At 40.3% G+C, this 25,833-nt stretch overlaps 1 protein-coding gene across 1 annotated transcript in view; it reads right to left on the bottom strand.

The window, feature by feature from the left end:
• MMEL1 (membrane metalloendopeptidase like 1) overlaps positions 1–8,302 on the bottom strand; it is a 30,996-nt gene extending 22,694 nt beyond the window's left edge. Inside the window, exons 1-2 of the mRNA XM_050909594.1 lie at positions 7,915–8,302; positions 7,618–7,781 (exon numbers count right to left, since the gene is read on the bottom strand). Of these exons, the coding sequence (XP_050765551.1) occupies positions 7,618–7,781; positions 7,915–7,964 (214 nt within the window). The 5' untranslated portion in view covers positions 7,965–8,302. The remainder of the gene's footprint in view (positions 1–7,617; positions 7,782–7,914) is intronic.
• Positions 8,303–25,833: the final 17,531 nt, after the last annotated feature.

Here is a 25,833-nt window from a genome sequence, read left to right as displayed (position 1 = left end):
TGACTGAGAGGTTTAAACAGGGGGCAAAAAGCTCATAGCTGGATTACTGCTTTCACACTGTTTTGAGTCACAAAGATCAAATTTAGAAAAAGAAATTACTCTTACTTCTCCAAGTGTGTGTGTGTTGGGGGGGGAGTGGGTAACAGACCTGTGTTTGGTCAGAATTTCAGGTATGCCCTTTAAGGTTACTCCTTGCTGTTCAGCAGAGAGGTTGCTCCCTAATCAGTAATGTTTAGGGCTGATGAAATAGCGTGTAATGAAGGAGCCTGTGGACCTATGTTCAAGTCTGCATTTTCCCTGGAAAAGTCCAGGGAAGTCGTTATCAGTGATCTCAAAGCATCTCAGTACTCCAAGCAGCAGATCTGAGTAAGTGTAGTACAAACCCTGCTAAGAGCTTATGGGTATACTAGTATCTGCCGTGTCAGTTGTGCCATGAGCACATCTCTCTACTAAAATATGAATTTTGTTCCATTAAGACCTGGGCCCAGTCCTGTTGATCTTTCCTCAGTAGTCTGAAAGCAATCAAACTTCGGAACTCTGGGGACCTTCATGACTTGCTGGTTTCAGCCCACAGAGGAGGAGTGACGTGACAAGGAATTTGGGAGGGAGCACAGGCAACAAAACCTTAGCAGAAGTGTTTTGCTGTGACTTCTAAAATAGAAGAATGTGATGTGTGCCTCTACATGGGGAAATGGGTCTGTATCCTCATTCCAGCAGAAGCTGCAAAGTGTTACTCTTGGCTATTAATTTTCTATTTTTGACCACTTAGTCTTGGTTTGTGAAATTCTTCCAGTGAAAAAGATCCATGAAAAGCCTACGCAGTCCTGCATCAGTGGTGAGCAGAAACTGGAACAGTCCCTAGCTCTTATTGCTTGGTGCTCTACACTAAATGTACTGCTAGGAGTTTGATGGCAGTGACTACAGAGGGTCTTGATGTGAATTCACAGCCGTAAGTTCTACCGCAGACTTACACTGAAGCCTTTGTACATGAACGCATAATTTTTTCCGCTGTGTACTAAAGTGAATGCGTTTGTGACGCTGATCATGTCACTCCCTTGCGTGCTGTTCCCTATAGGACTGGAATGGGAGGTATCGAAGCACCCCAGCCTGAGGAGTGGCCTTGGCCCTGGGCACAAGAAAATTAATTTTGCTGTTTTAATTTCCCATTTGTGAAACTGGACTAGCTTAGTATCTACTTATGTTAAACAGACAACTACTTGGTTCCACACTGGAAAACAAAACCAACTACCCTTACTTTCCAACAGGATTAGCCATGTTTTTAAACTTTTTTTTGATCCTTATACTAGGATGTTTGCAGAAAAGAGTTACTAAAAAAATTTCCTTCCAATGAAAATAAGTGTTTTTCATGAGAGCAAACAAGATTACAGTAATTCAGATAGAAATAAAACAGTAGGGAAGAAAAGAGGGCTTTGAAGTTCATCAGTGGAAGCAACATAAAAAGCCCCCACTGTGATTGGGAATGTAATGTTCAGGGTTCAGCTGAGTGCTGTCGTGCTGCGTGGGAGTAGATCTGCATTAGAATAACTGCATGCCTTATTATAGTTTAGTGTCTAGCAATCCGAACATGGGATGAGCAAAATACATGTAACTGTGAAGCTTCACATAGAGGGGTTTAGCTTTTTTTTTTTGGGTATCAGATGAAGCTAAGCCCAATTTTTGGAGTCTCCTAAACTCTCTAATAATTAAAAAAACAAAACCAAACCACAAAAAAACCCCAAACTAAAAGCCCAGGGTATTTCAAAGGAAAAAAAAAAAAATCCTTTTGCGGAAAAGAAACTAGTAGTTCAAAGGCATATGGAAATTTTCCATAAAGGAGAAACAGCAATGGGCAAGGTGAGAAAGAGATAACTGTACTACAAGTACGCTGTATTTCTCTCATTGTTTCTCAGGGACCAGGCAGGACTCAAATGAAGCCTTTTTTTTTTTTTTTTTTTTTAATATCAAAGCTTCCCTCTTTAATATAACCTGACAATGTCTAACTTTCAGTTTCCGGAACCCAACTGCTTTCAACAAGATTCTAACTCCCCATGTTCAAAAGGCCCTTGCGATTGTGAAAATGTAATTGAGCTGTATAAGCAGGGAAGTCAAATCTGTTTTGAAACCTTGGTTGCGCACTCAGGGCTCTGAAACTCTGCCACAAACACAGATAATTAGAAATGGCTGGTGAGGGGCGCTCAGTTTACTTCTAAAAGTGGCTCCTTTGTTTTTTCTATCAATTATCTCTTTTATGCCTCAGTACCATTCCTGACAAAGAACCAAGCCAACCTGACTCTGTATGAGATATGACCAACACTGCCCTGTTTTACTTCACAATATATTTGTTGGGTCTTTGCTCACTTGACTGAGGCTCTGTCTACTGCACCTCTTGAACTTCAAATAACTAGAAACAAATGTAAAATGCACCTTCTTAAGTCTCAGCCAGGCAATTCTATGCACTTCATTTTTCTCAAACTACTTTGCTAAAAACAACTGCCCAAGTTTTCAGTATAAATATAGGTGTTTCTCTATATATTTATTTTTCCTCCCTGGTTAAATATTGCTGACAGATTGAGCTATAATGACATAGACTCCTGCTTTGACATCCATGGACAAAGACTGCTGAAAGTACAGATGTGGGAGGGACAACTCGGGTTAATGTTCTACAAAGCCTAAACGTTGAAACAAAACAAATGTCTAGCAGGATTTAGATGGATGTGATGGGAAATTGCTGAACGTAAAATCTAAGTGGGACATGGGTTCATGTTTGACAATAATGTAAGGCATGAAGATAGTGATTTGTAGCAGAGCAAATTTGGCACATTGTTCAGCTCTGAATCCCATGTTCCCCCTGCTGCATAGAAAGGAAATGCATCAGTGGAAGGGTTTGTGGGGAATCAATACTTGTCTCCTATCAAACCTAACCTCCCACTTGTCTTCTCCCAAAGCCAAGTTCATCTAGGATCTAGCTGCTTACTTTTTTTTTCCTCTCTTAAAATTAATCACTCCATTTTCCCACCTCTTTCTTCTGAGATACCCTGCCTTGGGTGTACCTTTTAAAACTATCAAAGAGGGATGTCAAAAGAACAGAAATGGACCAGAAAGATTTCATCACTGGAACTACTTTGTGCAGTACTAAGTTCCTTCATGGCTCTCAAAATTCAGGACCTCTGCAGTATTACCCTTGCATTTACTTCGTTAAGAAAGTCATACTCTTGCTCTGTTGATAGTCTTGTAAGTAGAAAAGAACCTTTGAATCCTCTGCAGACTGAAGGCTTTCCTCACCTTCAGTCTGACAGAGCACCATCAGAGAATTGATAAGGGAAAGTAGGCTTTAATGGAGCCAAATAAAATGACCTTAGCTGTGGGACTACTCCAGATGGAAGAAAACGAGGGAGAATAAGCACTCCAGACACTACTTCTGAGGTCAACTGCCCACCTGAAAAATGGCAGAGCTGGGACATGCTTCAGACCCCACTGGATTCACAGTAGAGAATTCTATTGTCTTAATTTGACTTTACAAGAAGCCACTGAACAGTATGACATGTACTGGTCAGCAGCAGGATATAAGAATAACTTCTGAGATCTGTAGAGCGCTGTAGTCCTCTTCCACAGTTCATCTTCTGAATGACTGTTTTTTAAAATACAAGTTGCTTTTCACAGCCTCATTGAAGTTCCTTTTTAGACAACAAAAGCTAAGCAAATCATCCTGTTCAGTCTCTGAAGCACACAGTTTGTGGTTAGTGCGTTTTGAGGACCACAGATGGCTGGGGATGGCACACACTGAAACAATTAGATCACAGTTGTCATCAGGCAGTCAAGTGTGAGCTTTACCTTTCAGCACCTTATCTATTTCTCACACAGATCTCATCTGCAGAAGTGCTGTCAGCACTGCAGACTGCCTTTGTTGCTATTGTAACAGTGAATTGTTTGCAACAAATAATGTAATTGCCAAATTTAGCTTTTTTCCCTCTGAGAGGGCTGTCTATACCAGATGTCAGTGTCTTCAAACGGACTCCATAACACAAGCGTTTGTTTTTATGCCACCTTTCTTACAATTTCTTACCTATAGTCTACCTATAAGCATGGCTGAGACAGAATTTCACGTGAGAATCGGTAAACTGAGTATTTGCCCACTTTTGCAGCCCTGCATGGCCTGTCACTCCACATCCACGCTTTACATTCATGTAGCTCCATTGAGTACAATCGAGAAGAGTCTTGCCACCCAAATGTCATTTCATCATGACTTCCGTGCTAGCTGCCACTTCTTTAAATTCTCCATCACCTTTGAATAGATGCCTCATTAATGAACATTTAGGAAGTCAAAGAATGACTAGGCGTCAGTCTAGGAGACAAGCCACATCTCAGCCGCAACCTTTTCTTAGCGTGCCAGTGACCAGTTTAGATATTGCCCCTAGTCAGCAGGTTCTTGTGAATCTATTATTCAAGTGCACATTAATCGCATTCACAGCATAGGAAATGCAGGAGCATAACATGGCTTTTTGAAATCCACTCCCAGAACAAGGCGCTTCTTAGGTCAAGTGTTGTATTTCTCTTTGTCAATTTGTTTGTAGCCTGCCTAACAGGATAGAGCATAGGTGCATAAGCATGCCCTCTAGCTTTCTAACAGCCTGTATAATGGATGTGAATAGTGACAACCTGTGGGGATGCAGACACAAAAAAAAACCTATCAGCGAATCTTACTTCTGAGAAACCCTATGAACTTGGAAGCCAGAAAGTGAATAAAATATCAATTAAACTAGTAACGTGACTTTTGAGCAGTCGGGACCAGCAATTAGGTGAGAATGGAAGTTGTTTGTAACTAAGTTGTCTGGAGAAGGCACTGACTGTGATGATGTGTCAGCTACAATAAGTGTTGAAATGTTCTTCAGACTGTAACCTTTCTAACAAGTGATGAGGTTTGGAGTTTAGTAAATATTTGTAGAACATAGCTGAGAACGAGCTGTGAAAAGGCTGCAAAGATGTATGTGTGGGTGTGATGGAAAGATTGAGAGCATGGTGTATTCAGATTCAAAAATGAATGACTTCAGTTCTGTCTGCTTCCCTTTCTATGATCACCCAAATATTACTCTGCTATTCTTACTGTATTTTCTTTTAGCTTATTTAGATGAGGTTTTATGGGTATGAAAACTTCTTTGGGTGTCAAAAATCCCCAAACTGCTTCTAGAATTATGTAAATGCACTGCTGTGCACAGCTTCAGTGTTTTTGTTGTCTGGGTATATAGATAAAATCACAGTCAGTATGAACATGTATTACAGGCATTACTGCTATAACCAGAGGCCTGTTTCATGCACCACAATGCTCTTCTGCAAGCTATATACAAGCAGAACAAAAATGTACTCCCTGAACCACAAAGCCTATATATACCTTCCTGTATAAAAAAAGAGAGAACGTAAGGCAGGACAGATAATCCTTTTAATTTTCCATTAGCTAAACAGAACCATTTTTTTAAAAGCCTGTCTGGGTAGTGTCATTCTGATAAAGGATGTACAAAGATGAAGCGGCAAATCTGAATCTGCTCTTAGTAAACAATCCAGCGTCCCATACACATTTCAAAATTAACAATTGAGTGAAATTAGAAATAAAAGAATCCCAAGGATAACATTCTTGGTTCTAGCACAAGAATGCTGCTCAGCTATATTTTTTTTCCTGTTGCTGTGCAGGATTTATATTTATGTTACACAGCTTCGAGCAATACATGCTTTTCATTTGATAAGTCCGAGAGACTTCAGCCTTTTGACTGAGCATTGGGTATGGGCCTAGATGTAACATTAACACAGAACCAAGTGGAGTATTGGGACAAAACTTTTCAAGACAGAAAATGTTCCTGTTCTGCAGGAACATTCACTGGTTGCACTGAAGAGCTCTTGCTTTCTCAGTTTTAGACCCAAATAGTGCATATAGGCACTCATCTAAAAGATGGTGTAGACTAAAGTTCCTGCTGCTCAGTTCCTACCTGTGAATTACCTAAAGCTCGTGGCTACTCTAGGGTGTGACCGCATCTTGGTGTCTCCTATTGCAGTAGTTCAACTATGTACACTCAAATGTAACCAGAGGGGCAGAAACAGACTCTAGGTCAGTGCTAAAACACTCCTTTAAGACATGAGAAAACGGCCAGGAGGAGCTGCATGCTGTACAGGACAAGCAGCATATCAGCTCTGCAATTGCCTTGCACGCACATTTTGCTCAGGACTGTCTGAATCTGAGAAACATTTCCAATAAAAGTTTAATTGCTGATACGAGCCTGCAAAATATTTAGCTTTTGGAACTGCTTTCTCACAGATAAGCCTTCCATCAAAGAAACGTAATAGTTAGCACTTGCTTTACATGCACAGACTTTTCCCATGGATTTGGATGAGAGACTAACGTTTGGGCAAATATTATTAATACCTGAATTCTGATTTGCCTGAACCCAAGAAGCAAGATGTAGAGCAGATTTCTCAAATCCTTTATGCATGCAAGCAACAAAATTCTGCATAGCTCAATACTTTGATACAGAAACTCCTACCCTAGGACCTAGCTCTGGGGAATTTCTTTCTCCTGAGCTAATAGAATAAATATAAGCAACATTCTGATGAGTATTATGAATACCAAATACTCAGAGATTTCATCTAACACTGGCACAAACGGTGGTAACATTCAATTGCTGGTAGCAAAAGGAGTAAACAATAAAAAGGCTTTTCTTATGAATTATTACTCAGAATTGTGCAGTGTTTTGCTTACAAGTGCTGAAGAAAGCAGTTCACTGCAGGCAGGGCATGCAGAGACAATGTAAGGAGAAAGCAATGCCTTGCTTCAGTTTTGCTATTCATGCTTCTTAGTTTTATTCTCTAGGGTTTTAGCAAAGCTCTGAATCCAAGAGGCATTCATGGAGATGACAAATATGAGGCAGGTGCCTCATGCTGATCGCTTCACAGAATTTTTCAATAGGACTTTCCATTTGGTGTGCTAGTGGAAAAACTTAGCTTTGAGAGTATGCATGCTCTGCAGTTAACGTATTTAGGCAAAGCACCTCAAAGTAATATGCCTCATTGTCAGGTTCCTGACAAAGACATTTGCATGAAATTCGCTGAACCAAATCTCACCTAGAGATCAACTGCCTGATGTAATATTAAAAAAGTCTCCCTTTCCTTAGCAGCACACTGGCTTTTTTTTTTTTTTTTAAATAAAAAGCTTTCACATTGTAATAAGCAATCTCCCCTTTAGATGTGCTAAGCATCTGTTGCTTTGTAACTCCTGGCAATAATGAATCTTGACTCAGGCTTCTATAAAATAAGGAAATGTCAAGCCTTACACACAGACACACACCTTCTCCTCTAAAATAGTGCAACATTTTTTTACCTTTGTCAAAACAATGCTGAATTCAATAAAATGCATAGAATTAATTAAAAACATAGATGCTTACATCACCTAATTTAAAAATGAAATAAAATCCAACATAATCCTCTCTGTGCATGAGCTTGGAATAAGCCAGAGATAGCCAAGTCCCTCAGAGGTGACCTCACTGTCTCCCTGTATTTTTGTTTTCATTCAGCTCTGCAAAAAGACTTGTATGTTGTTTGCAGAGGGAAGAGGGGAATTAGTCACAGGTTCCTTACCTCTGCTGCTGGCATACAGGATCACCAGGGCGACCGCTGCACAAGTCATGAGGAGCAGCAAGACAGCCAGACCGATTGCCACAAAGCTCCACGATTTCTTCCCAGATTTTGTTGATTTTTCCACAATATCCATTTGACTTTCTGATTTCCCCATTATTGTAACTCTAAATTGAGGAGGGGAGGGTAAGAAAGAATTAACAGCACAGCTAAATCAATATAGGGATAAATGCACGACAAATCAGGGAGAAAAAGGAAGCAGAACAAAAGCAAAGATAAAGAAAACTTCCAAATTATTACATGTATTTGTCCATTTGATTGTCCACAGATTTGCCAACGTCATTCTCCATCTCCTGTGCCTATCAGATTGTCCGTGCGCAGGGTGTGCTGCTGAGGGGCTGTTCTGGACTACGCTACCCTAGGCTCTCAGTGGTGCAGTGTCATAACTTCAGGAGCCTGCTTTGGGAAGTATGGAAAAGTCTCATGACCAGGTTGGGCAGCTCCTTTCTCCCAAACAGGGAAGGAGGGGAAAAACTGCCTCCTTCCACTCCCTGCTTCGAAAAGTATCTTGCTGTTTCGAAGAATTTTCCTCTCTTTCCTCTGTGGATACGAGCAGGTCTGTAGAGCTCGGTTAACAGCAGTAGAATCCAAAAAGAGATCCTTCCAGGTGCGAGTGCCTTTGAGCTGTGTCTGCTCCGTCCTTAGCGCAGACGAAGGGTTTGGAAAGTAGAAGGCTCCTAGAACACGTGCCAGCTCCCAGGTCTACAGGAGTTTGTGAGCTCCAGCTTCTCAGCCTTCTCAGAGCCATGCTCAAACTTCGGAGCTCAGCCGTGTGCGGTTCCCAGCTCCAGGCAAATGCTCCTGAGCAGCAGGGGGAGGAGGGGTTGCATCACAGCAGCAGTCAGGGCTGGGCACTCGGAGCCTGCGAGCAGCACAAGCTCCGCTCTGCTGCAGCTTCTCCTAAGTTTCCTCTAGCTTTCCTGAAATCTGCCACCAGGTTATTCGGCTGCCGTGCTCACAGAAGGAGCGTGAAGTCGGAGAGGTGCAAACCTGCTGAAACCCTCTGGCTCCGAGAGTGCTGGTAGCTTTGGAGTGCAATATATGGGAACAGCTTCTTGTTTGAAAACACACCGATTTATAGATTGTGGCAGGCTATGCACAGAATTCTTTTACGCTACTGCTTGGAAATCTATAACAACTGGGAAAGACAGTAAAAGCGAGGGCAGGATAGGCATGTGATTTCCCTTGGTTTTTATTTTATTCTTTTCCAGAACTGACTTTGGAGTGAGGCAGAAGCAGGTGGTTGTTTTGGGTTTTTTTTTTTTCCCCTGCAGGCTGGTTTATTGAGCTAGCGTAACTCGCTGCCAAAGGTCACACTACATAAATTTTAAGGCTGGTATCTCTCTTGACCTCAGTGCTTCACCAGCACTGCAAGTTTTGTGTGTATTCAGGAGGAAATGCTGAGGACAGAGCAGGGGTTTCTTTGCGGCAGTCCTGTTTACTGGGAATGTACATGCAGAACGTTCCAAGAATGTGAACGCAGACCTGTTTCCGTGAATGGGGTAGGAAACAATGAATACCAGTTTCTTCTGCCAGGAGTCTCCTCTCCTAGTCAGTATTCTGCCTCAAAACCCCTGTGAGAATTTGCCTTTTTTTTCAGGCATGTTATCTTAGGCTTCTGTCAAGTGTGAAGGCAGCTATTCTCATCCCACCATCTGAAGAGGAGTATAAGAACACAAAGATCTGAAAGAAATGCATGCACTTGCAGATTCTGGGTGTCCATCTGTGAAAACTAGCTACAGAAGGGAAGGCTGCTTTCAAGGACAACGCTATACATTTAATGATGAGTTCAGTGATCTCTTATTTCTGTTTGCAGGAAGTTCTACAGCTAACAAAAGATTAGTTTCCTATGTGTGTGAAGCTTCCTTATTGTTGAACAGTTTTATTGTTACCTTACAATGTAGCTGGCTCCGAGGGAGGTCTACCTAGTTAAGGTCTGTAACATTGGAATAGACAAGTGCCTCACAGGATTTAATGTACTTATTCTTGTAACGTGGCTATAAGATACTGAAAAGCATTATTTTGCCCATTTCACAGGCAGAGAATCAAGGTGCCAAGAATCTAAAAGCTTTATTCCTACTGCTTTCTATGCATGCCTATTGTAGCCATTGTGACCAACATGGTCTCTGAGGCTAGGAATGCTATGAGTGATTCAGACTGCCTGCTACTCAGGGTGCAGACCCTAGCCCCCCATGTAATCAAGAGACAGAGGACTTACAAAGTCCTAAGTAACATGTGTAATAAATGATTTGAGCATGGCCCAAAGCAACTTAATTGAGTTTATACATGAGCACCAAGAATGTAGATCTCCCTCATGTCCCCAGAAAATTCATAGATTCCCTCAAAAAGCATTGACCTAATCATAAAGAAAATACTTTTTTCCTTCCTTTTTTTTTTTTTTTTAAATTTTGGGAGGAAGTGGGAACTATATCAAGAATCTCTTCCTGTATCTCTAATGGCTTAGCTTCCCTGTAGAGCTGAGGAAAAGATGTACTGTTCCCAATAGGAAGGACAAGGAGCTTTGGGTGTAGCAATGGCATTGGCTTGCATTGTCTAAATATTATGTTAGGCCAATCTGAACATTAGACTAGAAAGTCAGTACTGACAATACCTTGTATTTCTTTTACTCTTGCAGTTTAGCTCTGAAATAAACTGCTTAGTATTTGTAATGAAAATACTTCCCTTGTCAGTTCTCAGGCAGGTATCAGTGACAAATGGTTTAGGTAGTACTGAGCCTGTTTTGGGTTAGAGAATGTCAGTAAAGGGAAAAAATGGATTAGTAAGTTTATCGTGTTCCTTCAGGTCCTATTTTAAATTATTTCTTTACCTGTTTTTCTGCACTAAGTCAGCATCTGGATGAGCAATAGCAGTGCATAACCCAAAGCAGTCACCCAGAAGTTTGCAGTTGTTGCAGAGAAGTAAAGGAAGTGCCTGACTATTAATACCCTTTTCTATTGAGAAAAGTTGGTTTTATCCTCTTAAGATTCAATTTTGGACTGATTGGCAAACACAGCATATAATTTAAGTGTCTTAGGTATATATACGTTGTCTTTTCCAGGCGAGTATAACCAAGTCAATTGGAAGCCAACAGGATGTGCCTGACAGCGAGGCAGAGCCAACACAGGCTCTGAATGCAACCAGAACCGCTCGTAGGCTTGGGAGCAATTGTTGCAACTAATGAACATCCCATCAGTGTGTGCTTTCAGACAATTAAATTCTACAAAATATACAGAAAGCAGATAATAAAATGCCATGTGCTGGACCTAAAGAAGCTGAAATTGGTCGTTGTTCTTAAGGTACTGGTGAAATAAACCACTGAGTACTTTTGCTGATGAAATACACTGGGAAAATTTGATGTGGACATTCCTGAGGAGAATCCTTTCATACCTTTTCACTCAGAAGGAAATATTTTTTCCTTCTACTTGATGCATCTATTGGCAAATTCCCCCCCTAAGGAGGGGCAAGCAGAGCTAATATGAAAGGCAGTCAAGGGAGCTGTAATTATGTATGCAAGAGCAGAATTATGCCCTTAGTATAGACATGCTGAGGGTGGGAAGACTTGAATATTTTGTAAAGGACTTTTATGGGCGTGAGAGGATCTTGTGACATGATACATTTCTGGTTTGTGCTGAAGTTTGTGAGGGGAGACATGAGCTATAAAATACACATTGACAGACAGAGACAGCAATACTAGACAGTCTGATTTGATTTAAGAATGATGTATCTTGTTTTTATTAGATGTTTCTTTGTGATGGGAAATCTGGTAACAAGTATTTAAATTGCTGTGCTGTAAGAAAGTAAAAAAAAAAAAAAAAAAAGTGCTTCTTTTCTGTATGAGGAGAAGCACCAGCAACTGTAAAGGACATTTGCAGAATCATTAATTTTGATTGTCTTGAGCAACTTCGTGTGGTCACTGAAATAGAGTAATCTGTCACTTTGACAGCTCTCCACTAGTGCAGTGAGGTCCCCGTTCTGTTCATTGCTTCTAAGGGGAAAGACCTATTTTGGTTTCTGACACAGTCTCGGTATCACCTTGTAGCCTTTATGGCAAAGGAGATCTGATGATGCAAAGTGGAAGCGGGGTTTTTTGTTATTTTTTTTCCTAAATCTCACATTCGACTGAATTATTAATAATTTTTTTTTCTTTCTGCAGTGCATTTCAACCAGAAATTGCTAAAAGAACTTCAATTCCTTTATATCCTAATGCAGAAACTGAGGCACAGGAAAGGGTTGTGACTTGTCAAAGTTACAATGGCAGCCACTGCCAGCAGAAATTTTCATGTACTAGTTTTTCATCTGCTGGTCCAGTTAACAATCCATTAGACCCTTATTTTACAAATTAGCTTATAAAGTGTAATCTCTTTACAATAACGTGAAGGTGAACACTGATCTGGGGATTTCTTCTTCCAGAAGTTGAGGAACAGTAGGGGTTTTCGGTTATTGGAATACATGCTCTTTCTCCAAAGCAATATAGACGCAAAACATATGAAGCAATGAGGCATTTGCTGTTTGCATTGGGCTACTTTGAAAGGATTTTTCCCTTTTTGCTTGCTTTGTAACTAAAGGAGGTTCTTCTGTTACTGGAATTCGGATTTGTAAAGAGCTTGCAATGGCAGGGTTGCAGTTTTTAAAAAGCCTCAAATCACAGATTTTTACACTTGGATCCTGGCGGGGTGGGGCTTGAGTAGCCAATCTGGATGACTGCCTCCTTTTAGGATGTTTTTACTGTGAACTTTAAGACCCCACGTATGACTGTTTACTAAAGAGGTGCTTCCTCAGGCATAAGGCGTCCCGAACCGTACAGAACTATTGCAGTTCTGGTATAGAGAGAGGGAGCTGGTCTGGAGTTTTTATGCAATGCTTTTCTTGGAAAAGTTTCTCAAGTCTGGGAGGAATTTATGGTCAGAGAGCTCCAGCCCTGAACAGCAAATAGTCGAGCCAGTGCCTCGCTTGCCTGAGAGACTGTATTTGATTCAGGGCTGTGAATATTTTTGCTTTCATATTTCCCTTGGAGAATCTGGAATAACCATGGCTATACCTGGGACACTGTGCTGGGAGAAGATAGTATTCAAGGATACTATTACCTTTCTCAGAAGTTTGGTTGCTATGTCATAGTTGCCTACAATGTCAAACTGAGCTTCAACTCTTCATTTAGAAGGAATTGATTCTAAAGATAAAAATTGTGAAGGGTTGTGCTTTTTTTTTTCCCTCTGCATATGTTTGCTTTACCATCGGTGACGTGTACCTCAAAAACCCTGTGCTAGGATTATATGAGAATATAGTACCTAATTTAGTTCCCTGCCATCCTGAGGTTTTGCACAGTCTTTCCTCAGTGCTATGACCTTCTCCCAACAACTTCTTCAGGTTGCACTAAGATGATTTCTTGTGTTTAGTATTACGTAATTGAATGTGCTGGGTCATCTGAACAGACGTTCTAATGGTTGCTGCTCTCGGTATACTCCAAGAAACTCGGGGACTGCATGAACAACAGGGCAGTTATTTCCCAGCCAGTGCTCTGGGGTTCTCTGGCAGGTATTAAACAGCTACATCAAATGTATAAACAACTCTGTGTCCTAAAGCAATCAAAACCAAAGAGGACGTGGCGCTGACATCATCTTTAGTATGATGTGTCTTAAGTATCGTTACCATGGAAACAAGGTAGCCATCTCTATCTGTTACACTTTGTATCTCCTTATAAACTGATCCATACTAAGATGTGAGAGAAAATCACATACCTCTGGATGCCAGGGTTTTGTACTTTGCCCTGAATACTTTGCCCATGCAAAAAGTCGCATAGAAATCTTGATTTTTAGGCAGTCATCCAAAGCCTTTTGAGTGATGTGGGCATGCAGCTTCGTGATGACATCACTTCCATACAAGGTGGTTAATGCAGAGGCTTCTGAAGGGCTCTAACTAATGGGCCGGCCTTGGCAACTACTTCCAATGTGAATTCCACAAGAATTTGACTCCGGCTTTAGAAATGAGAACCGATTAGCTGGAAAACTTCTCTTACTGTTTCATTTCCCAATTCTATAATGTATGCACATATACAAACACCATACATAGGTAGGGATTTTGACTCACACGTGCAAAAAGAAGGACACTGCAAAATCTAGCAAGCCAAAATTCCGTAATGTGTGTTGGATGGACAGTTTTCTTCCAGTAGTAATTCAACAAGAATTGCTCTGTGGAAAGATATTTTCCTTGTCTCTGACACAAACAGCAAAAGCAGCTTGTTTTGAAAACTCATCCATAGGTGAGAAAACAAATACAAGTTTACCAATGAATTTCATACTTTTTTGTCCTACATGTCTGCTTTTTTCCTTTCTGATTTCCTTCTGAGCCCTCTCCTCTTTCAATAGAGGAAAACACAGCAATATGGGATACTGTGTTCTATTTAACTTACGAGAGTTTTAGGACTGGGTGACACCTTAATTCTAGTGGGGGCACAATAAAGAATGTAAATGAATGTGTTAATAGGCAAAGCACATGCTTATGCTACCTTGTATTGCAGCTTTGCATTTCACTTTGATTCTATTGCTTTGGATTCTGCTACTGATGGATAACAAATATTTCACCCTCAGAACAGATGAGTCAGTTAAGAGTGATTTTTTTTTTTTTTTAAACGTATGAAATCTTCTTTTTTTTTTTTTCCCTTTCAGTCAGTTTTATTCACCATATACAATCCAGCAACTGAATCTATCCCCATATCCCAGTAGAATTGCAATACCAGATCTGAAATCACCTGCATGTGAAATATTTTGCATTTCTTCTTCAGTGCAGATTACAAATTACCACCTCCTGTGTATGTGAGAGAGAGGCAGGGGTATGGAGAGTAGCTTCAAAACTCTTCAAAGAGACTGCTTAAACTCTTTTGTTGCTTACCCCTCTGTCTTTAGTACAATAAGGAACCAGGAGTCTGGAAAGATAGGTAATCTCTGTTCTGACCTGGGTTTCAATGTTCAGGTTACACAGATACAAAGATATATTTCTTCTGTGTTTATGAATTAATCTAAATAGGAAAACTCACCTGAACCAAGACTTATAATGCATGTCTAAAATTGTCAGATTTACTATCAACATCACTCTTTTGGTCACTAAACAAAACTAGTATGCTCTATTCCAGTACTGTCAAATGTTAGTAAATGTCTTCATAACCCTCAGTCTCCTCAGTCTAAGCAGTTGCTTTCTGAAGAGTGAAAGGAGTATTTAAGAAACTGTGATAGAAATGAGTCTAGCACACGCATTTACCTTAAATACAGAAGGCGATCTGAAGCTATAGGGTGACATTAAAAAAACCAAACAACCAAACAGCCTAGCCCCCAGTAAATCAGCACAATGAATGACTCCAGGACAATGGCTGGATGCTACCCTTTGATTTATTGTAGCAGGGATGCTGACTACAGAGGATAACTCATTGTGCCCAAAAATAATGGGTTTGTCTTTGAGAGCCAGTGTAACCCTCCCATCTGTCAACTAGCATTTAAAAAAAACCCCAACCAAACATCAGTACTCAGATATCTTCTCATAGCTGGTCAGCTACCAGATGTGTGTAGTGTAAATAAGTCCTAGTAGATGCACATCTGAAACAGATTAGAATTGGGAAAACCTGGAAGTTTAGATGACGTTTCAGAACTCTTCACTCACCCTCCCTTTAGAGATAATGATCTTTTGAACATCATCAGAAGAAAAAAATATCAGGCATTAGTGGTATTATGTATAAAAGGTATGCAATGATTTCTGCAATGAATTTCTAAATGCATGCACTTTGCACAGAGAAGCAGGTAAAAATGTGAAGTTGTCTTACCTCTGTCTTGTGGAGAATGTTTTTCAGCTGCAGAGGTCAGATGGCTTGCGTAGTTTCTGGCATGTAATTGGAATGTTTATGTTTTCTGGCAGTCAGAAACAAATGCTTATTAGCATTGATCTCTTTAACAGGCTCTCCCCAATAATGGTTTTGCAAAGTACTGTGCCTAAATCTCCCTCTCTCTTTCCCTTGTACGTTCTCTCTCACACACAGGTGGCTTAGAATGCCCAATGAATTAAATGCTCTGCTCAGAGACTTATCAGGGAGAATTAACCCTTTCCACCATATTTGAAATCAGTTGGGTTTATATCTAGACTGGAAAAGGATTGTGCAGCAGGCACAAGCAATGTGGTCCTTAAGTGGACAAGGCGATTTCCTAGCTTGTTAGCATTTAGGAAAGTCTCTCCTATTACAGTAATTCATTCTTAGGAAAGTTCTCATTTTACATGACGTGCTTTACTTCTTTCCCAAGAGATTTTTCAGGTATCTATGGCAGGAAGACTTCTTCTGGAAGGCAGTGTCTCATTTTCCATACACTTAATTTCAGTACAGTGATGAATATTGCAATTACATTTTTCATGACACAATGTTCTAAAAATATATGTGCATGACTTAAAAGGTATATTTTTGCATTATTTTGCTGTATGGGAAGATGGATTACAAAAAAAATGAATTTAAGATATTTTACTTGCAATTATTTTCAGCTACAGAGCACATACAAATTTCAGCTGTAATATCCATTAAATGTACTGTTTATATCTTACAAATGACAGAAGATAGTTCCATTTTCCAAGGAAAGATATTCAGACCAGTTGAAAAACTTAGAGTAGATAACCATAGTCATATGCATTTAAACACCATCTTATAAATATGCTTAACTTCTAGCAAACTTCCCCTTTTCACCCATACTTTACCTTTTTCCTGCATGCCCACTGACAATGAGGACACTGTTGTGGAAGCTATAAGGTTTGCATCATGTAGCCCGAAGCCGTACTGAACTTGCAATCTGAACGAACAATCGGTGGTTGTGTGGAAAGTCGTCGTGGCAGTATCAGGAGCTGCAGGAATAAGACGGTAGAGAGGTGCAGGAATAAGAAGGTAGAGAGGTCTGGTCAGTTCTTTCACGTAGTAACTGCTGAAGATGCCTTACATTAGGAATGGACCCTGGCTCTGGAGATGCAGAGAGGTACCTGACTGCCACTAGAAAAGGATTTGGATTCTAGATGCATGCCTGGTTAGAGTTTCCCATTAGGTACGAGTTGGTTGGCATATGGTTCACTCTCAGAAGCAGCCAACTCTGTATGCAGTACAGGGTGCCTAAGTGGCATGTGGATTCCAGTGTACAGCAAAGACTCTGGGGCTAAAACTTAGGCAGTATCATGCCTATAGGAAGGTATCTAAATGTTTTTATTGTTTCTTAACCCTTGCTGTTGTCAACAAAGTAAACACAAAATCTGTACCAGCAGGCTGCATACTGTGGGATGCCCAGGATGTTTTCCTGTTCCCACTGAGGGCTGAGGCTCTGCCTTTACTTGTGCCAGAGACAGTCGTACAAATAAACATGTGGGTATCGGACAGAACAGAGGGCTGACCCTTACCAGCATTGCTGATTGGGGAAAGGGTTTGATGACAATCTGGAGCTCTTTTACAATACTGTAAAATGTAAAAATAATGTCATCTTCAAAGCACTTTGTACCCAGAACTAAGAGATACTGACAAGCATCTGAAAGAGAGTATTATCCCCATGTTACAGATGAAAGAAAGTCACACAGAGAATCAAAGTCAAGATTAGATTAATAGACATAAATGCCAGAGAAGCTATCACGTCTTGTCTGGCATTTGGCAGAACAGAGCAGAGAATTTCACACAGATTACTCCATTAAACCTGTAACCTCTGTTTGGGCTTAGAAAAAGACCTCCAGAGCTGACATAAAGATGCTACACCATCTTTAAGTAAGTTGCTTGCAGGGCACTATTGGAAGTTTGCATCATATTCCAGTATGAGTTTATTTAACTTCTAGCTGCCTTATCTAGTTTTGTTTGAATATTTTTTTTGAGGCCCCCATATTGCCTAAAATGAACTTTGCATTTCTGCTACCTAGAGATGATTATCAAGCTGATGCCTTCTCCAAGATAAGCTGACAACACTGAGTTTTCTTTATTCCTTTAGTCTACACATGTTCTTAACTCATTCTTTTAGGTAACAGGACTTAGGCCTTTCAAAATTTGAAAAAATGCTAGATGATTTTTAGAAAGTGTCCATAGCATTTACTGTTAATTTCTTCTCTCCCACCTTATCTGTTTTATTTCTCTGCTGCATTTTTTTTTTAAATTTTTGGCCGCTATTGCAATGCCTATAGTATGAGAATCTTTGGAAATATGAGTGGTCCAGTGTTTGTAGAATTAGAGCCTTCATTAATAAGGTCTTATGTGCATTGCTATTTGTGAGTGATATAACAAAAATAATAGCAATACAATCAACTCGAGAAACCTTAGCTCTATGGTTGGTACTCAGGTGACTGATCACAGACTATTAAAAGGCAGTTTTCTAGTAAAATTACTACTTACTTTAGCTTAGCTTAAAGTAAAACTCCTAATCTTCCCTCTAGGACTCATCACTTCACATATTTGTTGAATAAACTTTTTAGATGTCTATGAATTGAATAAATTGATGTCTCTATGAGTTTGAAAAGTCTAGAAAATAAATAATTTCAGAAATGGCAATAAATTTTAGCAAATGTTACGGAATGGAGAGGACAATTATAGGGGAAGCTCTTGGGAGGAACCTCAGTCAGTAACAGACTTATGCAGGCAGACTGGAGAAGGTCCAGAGGAGGGCCACGATGATCGAAGGGCTGGAGAACCTGCCCTACGAGGAAAGACTGAAGGAGTTAGGTCTTTGTCCCTGTAAAAGGGAAAGCTCAGGGGGCACCTCATCACAGTATTCCAGTTCTTAAAGGGTGGCTACAAAGAGGATGGAGGTTCTCTGTTCACAGGGAGCCGCATGGAGAAGACAAGGGGCAACGGGTGCAAGTTGCAGAGGGAAAGGTTTCATCTTGATACAGGAAAGAAATTTTTTTTTTTAGAGTGAGAACAATCAATTACTGGAACAGCCTCCCCAGGGAAGTGGTAGAGTCCCCATCACTGGCGGTTTTCAACGTGCGACTGGACAGGGGACTAAATGATCTCATCTAGGCTCCCTTTCCCATAAGAGGTTGGCTCGGATGGTCTTTTGAGGTCCCTTCCAACCTGGGCTGTTCTATGATTCTATGAAAACTGTTTTGCGGATAGGAATTGGCTTAAGCGTGTGCTTAAAAGGTGTGTTGAATCAGGTCTTGGATACCAAATCCACCACCAGTTACAGTCAATTAGAAGCTTCCCTGTTGAGAAGTGATTCGGGTCTTTCAAAATGACACAGTCTATTCTAAACTGTCAGTTCTGTAGTATTTCCCTCTACATCTCTACTTGATGTGTGATTGTATTGCAGTTCATCAGTCAGGTTTATTAGGAGGCTTAATTGGATTGCATTAGCTGGCATTTAAGCCATCCAAAACAGTTGAGAATGCAATCAATTAAAACATCCAAACACATTAATGATGTAGACACAGGGCAATTTATGTAGATGGCTAATTACCTGTTTTCTCCAGCAAGTAGATTTTATTGCCCAAGAATGGACAAATGATGCATGAGAAGAAAAGAAACAGCATTGCAAAAATACTGTTGGCAAGGTTGCAAAAAAAAAAAAAAAGAAAATGGCAAGGTATAAATGTTTCTGTTGTTAAAACTCTATACTAAAAGAACAAACCTTACACCGTTACCAGCACTCAGAGGTGTTCCTAATATTGTAAGATTTGAATGTGACTTTTAGAGAACATATCAAGTATATTACCAGTGTTTGAATGTCTTATAATGTGACATCTGAGGTTTCTAAGCAATCAAGATGTTCCATGAGATGGTCATTTTAAGTGGGAAAATACTAATCACTGTCAGTTTTTCATTTCATCCACTACTGATCTGGATCTAAAAACGTGGCTCCCTTGTGACTTCAGATCCCTATACATCATGCTATGTGACACCCATGAAGCTTATTTGCTGGGTTGCATTAGGCATACGCAGCACTGACCTGGAGATGAAAGTACAACTGAGGGGCATAACAAAATGCAAAACAGGAGTGGAATGGAATGGAATCATTAACATCCTCCTGTGTTTCCTGCTCCCTCCTACACTCCCCCTCTGGCTTTACAGCTAAATTTTCTCATTTACTGTGACGCAGTTCAGGAATGAGACATGCAAACTTATTATCAGATACTGTTCTTAATTTCCTTTACAGTCTGTGGGGAAATCCTTATGCTAGTTTATTCTCTGTAACTCTTGACTTCTTGGAATTGTGTAGGGAACATACAAATACAAAAATGATTGGGTTGGATGGTAAGACACCTAAAGCCACAGCTGATCTGGCAGGTTAAACTCAGTCTTGCATTGCATGCAGAACAAGTACTCAGTGGTTCTCAGGAACAGAGAGCAGACTTGTCAAGGTCTCGAGGAGGTTTTGGCCATGCATGATATGCCCAAAATGAACTTTGGAAATGAAATTAATTGAAAATTAAATAGTTGCACAGGTCTTAGATGTGTAGGTTATACATCTGTATTGAGGTGTGGAACCCAGAGGGTCAGTGGGACCAGGCTATGACAAAAGGGAAGGCCAAGACTGGGCAATGGCAGCTGACCAGAATAGAAGCTATGTCTTTTCACTTGCACACTTATTGCCAGTCCATTGGTGAGAAACTGAAAATAACATCACTATGATCACGATTGTTTTCCACTCTCTGCTGACATATCTTTGGGACTGGCTCGTGTTCTCTAACCTTGCCATTTGGGATGGCAATTTGATCCCCACCTATCCTCCTATGTTCTCAACTGCTGAATGCTACAAACAGGAATATCATCCTGTATTTGTCTTCTACCTTCCCAGTGCTTTTGTGACCAAATAAACCACTGGTCCTCTGCTTGGGGTGTCAAAGTTGTACACATCTGAGGCTGCAGTATTCTCTGGCATCCTAGAGAACAAATGAATATGAAAAAGTCATTCCTGGAACCCACAGCAGGAGTAGGAGGAGAAAGAGCCTTCTGAATCCCACAGCTTTGGAGTGCTGTGCCTTCTAACTAATGAGTCACTTTCCTTAAGGTGTCATTGAGTAATGGCTGACTGAACCAACAGATTCCAACATAGACCAGTTTAGCTGAAATGTGATTGAAATAGCCAAGACTCCAAAGGCAGACTATAAAGCCAGCGATAATTTCATGTAACACATTAAATTAATGGTGACAGCAACTCCTCAGAGCCCTGGCAAATTGGAAATTGCTTGATGTAGAAGCAGTACAAGTTAATCTTCCGCAGGGAAATGATAGTAAAAGAAATGGCTTTTAGATTAGCTGTCATTAAAGTGAAACATCTGCCTCTGCAAGTCAAGTGTAATGTCCTCACTTATGCGCACGGAAACTCATTAAAGTTACTGGGTTTGCATGGCTGTAAGCCAGAGCCAAATTTCCACCATGATCTAAATCTGGGAAGCACAATGAATTAGACTGAAAGTCAGGAAGATGACTTCCCAGGCAGTACGTCAGCTTCAAAAATGCATTTGATCAGTTGCTGAAGCTGGCTGATGTGTTTAGATTGTCTTAGTACCTGGGAGCACATAACTAACTGAAATAGGAAAAAATAAATGGGAGTGATATGATTTTAAAGGAAATAAAGCCTTTTGAGATCACAAAAGTTCAAAGTTTAGCTCTGTCTGAACTCTGAGGAAAAGCTTCCAGTTGAATATTTAATTCCAAACAACTTGCCATCATTTCTAAGCTGTTCTTTCCCTACTGGACTGCAGAGCATAAGGTCAGGAAACTTTACTTGTGTAACTGTATTTGTGATGCAAATATTTTCACATCTGATTTTCCTTTTATATTCTTGTAAGGAATGTTGAATACTTCATAGAGCCAAGACTGGCAGGCAATTGTTTGTGTAGAAACATTCTCAATCATGAGTTCAGTTTGCTTTCATTACTCATTACCTGATGACAATGTGCAACAAGGTAGTCTTTTTGCAATTATTACAGCCTGACTGGTGCGTTACTAAGGTTGAACCTAAAGGAACAACATTCACAGGGAGCAAAGAAATATTTAGTAGTGTCTATATACAGCTCAGAGTTGAATAAACTACAGATATTTAATCTTCCCTTGGGATGAATGTAGCTTCAAGCTGGATTACAAATAAATGGGTATACAGTTCCACTATCTACATAGGTTATCAGGCCGTATTCTCTTCTTGATTACGTTAGTGTTGATTCATATAAATACACCTGAATTCTTCACAGCTATCTGACATTTACAGCAGCATGCCGTAAGAATATGTCCTAAAGCACATTGTACAAGAGACTTTAAAGGAGCAAGTGTTACAATAGAGTTCCTTTTCTAAGTAACTTCAACCATTGACTGCGTGCACAGAATGAGGGACGTGTCTCAAAGCAGTTGGAAACAGCTCCACAATCTTGATGAATTGCAGCTTAACATTAAAGAAACATACAGAAATGACCACTGCGGTTTTTCAATCCAGATTCTTCAATCTGGAAGAAGCGGAAACAATATCCTGTTAGAAAATGGCATGTATATGATGAAGTAGGTATGGCAACAGATAAGAATGAGATTTATCTGCCTGGAGGGGAAGGAGATGTTTGTTGATAAATACTGATAGATTTCTGGTGCATAACTGTTGCTGGCGGGGGAGACCGGGCTGAAAGGAAAGCAGCCAAAGCTAGCTCCCTAGCGAGAACAATGCCCTCTCTGCTGATTGCTGTGATAGCTTGTTTAACATAGCATCAGTCTGGCTAGAGCCAGACTCAAGTGCAGTGATCCTATTAAGGCATCTTAAATGGTCTTCATGGCCTCACTAGCACTGAATGAAAGATCACAATTAGCCTGAGTTATAACCAAAGCCAGTGATGGTGCCTGTCTATTAAAAATGCTGGGTACTCAGAAAGGACTCCTTCCCTGCAAACTGCAGCATGTTGGGTTTTTTTGGAAGATACCATCTTCTGGTAAAGCACAGTGTAATAGAGTGGTGGAGGTATGTGAATGCGCAGGCGTAGGGATGCTTTTGGCCATTAGGTTCATGGGCTGGGCAGTAGTTGAAATAGATGGGTCTCATTTAATCCTGTCTGCTCCCCAGGACTCTAGGAAATGAGTGTCAGAATGGGTTGTGGTGAGTGTGAAATTGTGCTAGGCATGCATAATGCAGTGAAGCTGCTAATCAAACCTCTCTCACTGTGACTAATCAGAAAGATCTATTTGATATTCCAAGAAATTATTTGGAAGAGCAAGCACGTAACGGAGAAATAAAGAACAAATCAGAAGCTTAGGCACAGGCAAAGATAAGGACTTTGATCACAGTAGTTTAGTGGGCACAGAAAGAGGACAGAGAAGATAAAAGAAACAAATAAAAATGCTGATGAGAACAGTTAGGATCTGCGGAGAGAAGCAGCCATTAATCTAGACCATGAGGAACAGATAAGAAGTTACGTGCCTTCCTGGTGCTTAAAGAAACAGCAGCTATAGGCACCCGAAAACAAATTTTTCCTCAGCATAACTCTATTGCAATCTTGCAGGGATGCATGTGGTCCCTATTTTTAAAGAAAAATTTCTTTAGGAGCAATAAATGCACTCTATTCAGAGCAGCAAAGAAGAATATATTACTTAACAAGACATGCCAAAACCCCCCCAACTTCCTAAGAGGCAGCCCAGGCCAATGGATGGAATATTAACCTGGGAGACAGGACAACTAGATTGTCTTCCCAGTACTCTCCATGACTATCAGGTGGTCTGAGAAAAGTTGAGTATCCTGTTTTTACATAATGGAAAGATTTGGGGCTTTAAGAAAATCTCAGTTCACTAGAAATTACACAGTAAAACTCAGAAAGTTGGTGCTGCTGCTCTCAGCAGAGAGGCTACTAATCCAGTAGGCTGTGGACTGTTTTCTTCTCTTTTCGATTTAAACCCTGATTCTTTCTTCATACAGTTTTTGCACTGATATTATTCCTATCTGTCAGCACAGATAAGTGGGAGGAGAACCAGATTCGTGGCCTCTCTGTAATGAAGTTATTTCACTTGAGTGCAGCTGAGCATCTGTGTGTCTGTTCTTTGCGTGTCTAGATTTCCATGCTTATATAACACCTTCAGCAATATTAATTGTGGCAAAGGACACTATGCATTGTCTCAATTGTCTATACAATGCGAATACATTGTATAGACATAGACATCTCAGACTAGATATTAGGAAAGTTTCTTTACCAAGAGGGTGGTCAAACACTGGAAGAGGCTTCCTAGAGGTGGTTGATGCCCCAAGCCTGTCAGTGTTTAAGAGGCAATTGGACAATGCCCTTAATAATATGCTTTAACTTTTGGTCAGCCTTGAAGTGGTCATGCAGTTGGACTAGATGATCATTGTAGGTCCCTTCCAACTGGAACTACTCTATTCTAAAAGCCACAGAAGGATCAAACTGCTAAAGAGAGAAACTATCAGCTGACTGACGCTGAACCAAACCTGCAACTAAAAGAGGCAATGCTAACAGAATAGCAGTGTGAAGCTGTAAAGATATTTATTATTCCAATCAAACAAAAACCCAAACCAAAAATCAAGAAAAAAAAAAAAATTCCAAAGCCCTAAACAACTGCTTCTCAAAAATTTCAGCATGAGACACAGAGAAATTCCTATCTGCTGATTACTATTTGAACAAAAATGAGCAAAGGTATTTCTTTCAGCTTGCAAATGTAGCCAACAGTTGTTTAAGGATGTAATTTCATGCTTTGAAAGAAACTATCCTGTTGCATCTTGATGCCAATTAGGAGCAAAAAGTACTCATCAGTGTCACTAGGATTAAAATCAGAGTAACTTTTCTTCAATTTGAAAGGAAAGAAGCCCAGTCTTACCTGTGCTCTTAGGGAAGAAAAGAAGGAGCATGCAGAGAAGAAAAAAAGATGCAAGGGTACAGATAGTATCATCGCCTATTGGGTTGATTGCATGGCTGCTGAATGAAGTTTCACTCTGGAATGTTGCCTTTCAGAAAACAATGTAACAAAAAAGAAAATGTTCCCTTTCCCTTTCATCCTAATCAAAGCAGGAGAGCCGTTCTCAGCATTGCTTTAATCTTTGTTTTCGAATAGTAGTTTCTATTTTTCTCCCTGCTTGTATTATCACACTCCAAAAACATTGGGAGAATTCACTTGGAGCAGTCAAAACAAATATACGAGTCTGTTGTTTTGGGCCCCACCTCATTGTTTCCTTTTTGCACAGCATAGGCATACTGCTTCCAAATTAAGCTGTAGACGCCCATGGCACAGATGAAACACCAAACCATGCAGAAATTGGGTATATCGGCACCGTCTCTGTGCTGCCCCCTAACTCCAGCTGTCCTTACAGGTGGTGAAGCTATACACATGACGGCAGGCAAAACCCTTCAGAGCACGTGAGATGTTGATTCCTGTGCTGCCCAGCACAGATGAAGAATGAGTGCTGAATCACTGCAGAGCAATCACATTACCATCTTGGCCGTTGCCTCCAGCCCTGACCTCCTCCTTGTACATTGATCACTTCTTGATTAGTTCATGCTCCAGTGCTGTCTTTTGTGCACGAATATCCAGGATTGTGAAAGATGACATTTAGCAGGCTCTTGTAGACACCCCTACTGAGAGATTATCTCCATTATCTGCACTGGCAAACTGAGACACAGGGATCTGGAAGTCCAAGGTGAAGTCTGGAGTATAGCTGCCTGCGTGTCCCAGATAACAGGGTATTAGTCACTAGATTGGATGTTTGATCTCTGTTGAGTCTCATCCTTCATATTATCTATGTTCCCTGGGACAGAAAAACAGTTTACTTAGCATTTGTACTGCTCCACTCCCCTATATTGGTGCTGATCATTGCAAATCCACTAGATTATGACAAGGGCAGCTCCTACCATTCAGGAGTGGGTCATCTGAGTGGTGTAACACATATGGTCCTTCACAAACACGTTACAAATGTTACTTTTGACTGATCTTTTTGATTGGCCCATAAAAATAAGGCTACTTAATTGAACAGTATGTGCTAAAGCTAATCAAATAAATAGCAAGGAAATACATGGTTATTATTCATAAACTGCAAGCTAGTTGAATGTTTTCCTTCACTATGGTTGGAATCCATGTGTTAGAAGTAGTTCAATTTAGCCAGACAAAACACTTTCTTGACAAGGGGGGGGGGTTTACATACATCCACAATAATTTTAAAGAATACTGAATACTGTAATTTGCCTTTTTCTCATAGCTCT

This window comes from Gymnogyps californianus, chromosome 21 (assembly GCF_018139145.2).
Source record: "Gymnogyps californianus isolate 813 chromosome 21, ASM1813914v2, whole genome shotgun sequence".
Lineage (NCBI taxonomy): Eukaryota > Metazoa > Chordata > Aves > Accipitriformes > Cathartidae > Gymnogyps > Gymnogyps californianus.
The sequence above is the reverse complement of the archived record's forward strand: the minus strand, read 5'-3'. Positions and strand labels throughout refer to the sequence as shown.